Raw genomic sequence first — 550 nt, forward strand, 5'->3', positions numbered from 1 at the left:
GCGGCTACAAATTTTTTATATCAGTAGAGTAGCCTATATACATATATAAACATTATATTATATGAACATATAAACAGAACGTTTTAATTGGAATAAATAAACAAGTTCTTTACCAAGTCGACTTGCTTAACTTGTTTGTATTCCAGTTCGTCTCTGTAGCCCGCCTGTTGGAATCTGTACAGGTTCTCCACCTCGTCTGTCCACTGCTTGGCCCGGCTCACGGACTTGGGCCTGGCGTTGCCATCGAAGTAGGCATCGAAGGACATTGTGCTGCAGGGGGGTTAGGGTCTGCAGACCTAACAGAGGAGGAAATAGAGGGCTTGTGTAAAGATGTGCTATTAGCTGGAATACTAGCTAATCCAATAGCTGATTAAAATATTTGTTTTTATTTAAAATAACTAAAACATTTCTCCAGCTCGGGAACTTCAGGGACATACAAACACACCGAAATCACACAGTCATTGAGTTGTACATTCAATTAAAATACAATAACATCGTTAAAAGAGGACACTTGTACTGCAACCTAATAGGTGTACAATAAGGTGGATTC

At 39.5% G+C, this 550-nt stretch overlaps 1 protein-coding gene across 1 annotated transcript in view; it reads right to left on the minus strand.

Moving 5' to 3' along the window:
* Window positions 1-266, minus strand: part of LOC308168032 (meiosis expressed gene 1 protein homolog) — a gene marked incomplete at both ends in the record, with an annotated part of 1581 nt that extends 1315 nt beyond the window's left edge. The window contains one exon of the mRNA XM_080542509.1: window positions 114-266. Within this exon, the coding sequence (XP_080398635.1) occupies window positions 114-266 (153 nt within the window). The remainder of the gene's footprint in view (window positions 1-113) is intronic.
* Between the last annotated feature and the right edge of the window lie 284 nt (window positions 267-550).

Source organism: Nansenia antarctica (genome assembly GCF_963989245.1).
Source record: "Nansenia antarctica genome assembly, chromosome: 11".
Taxonomy (NCBI): domain Eukaryota; kingdom Metazoa; phylum Chordata; class Actinopteri; order Argentiniformes; family Microstomatidae; genus Nansenia; species Nansenia antarctica.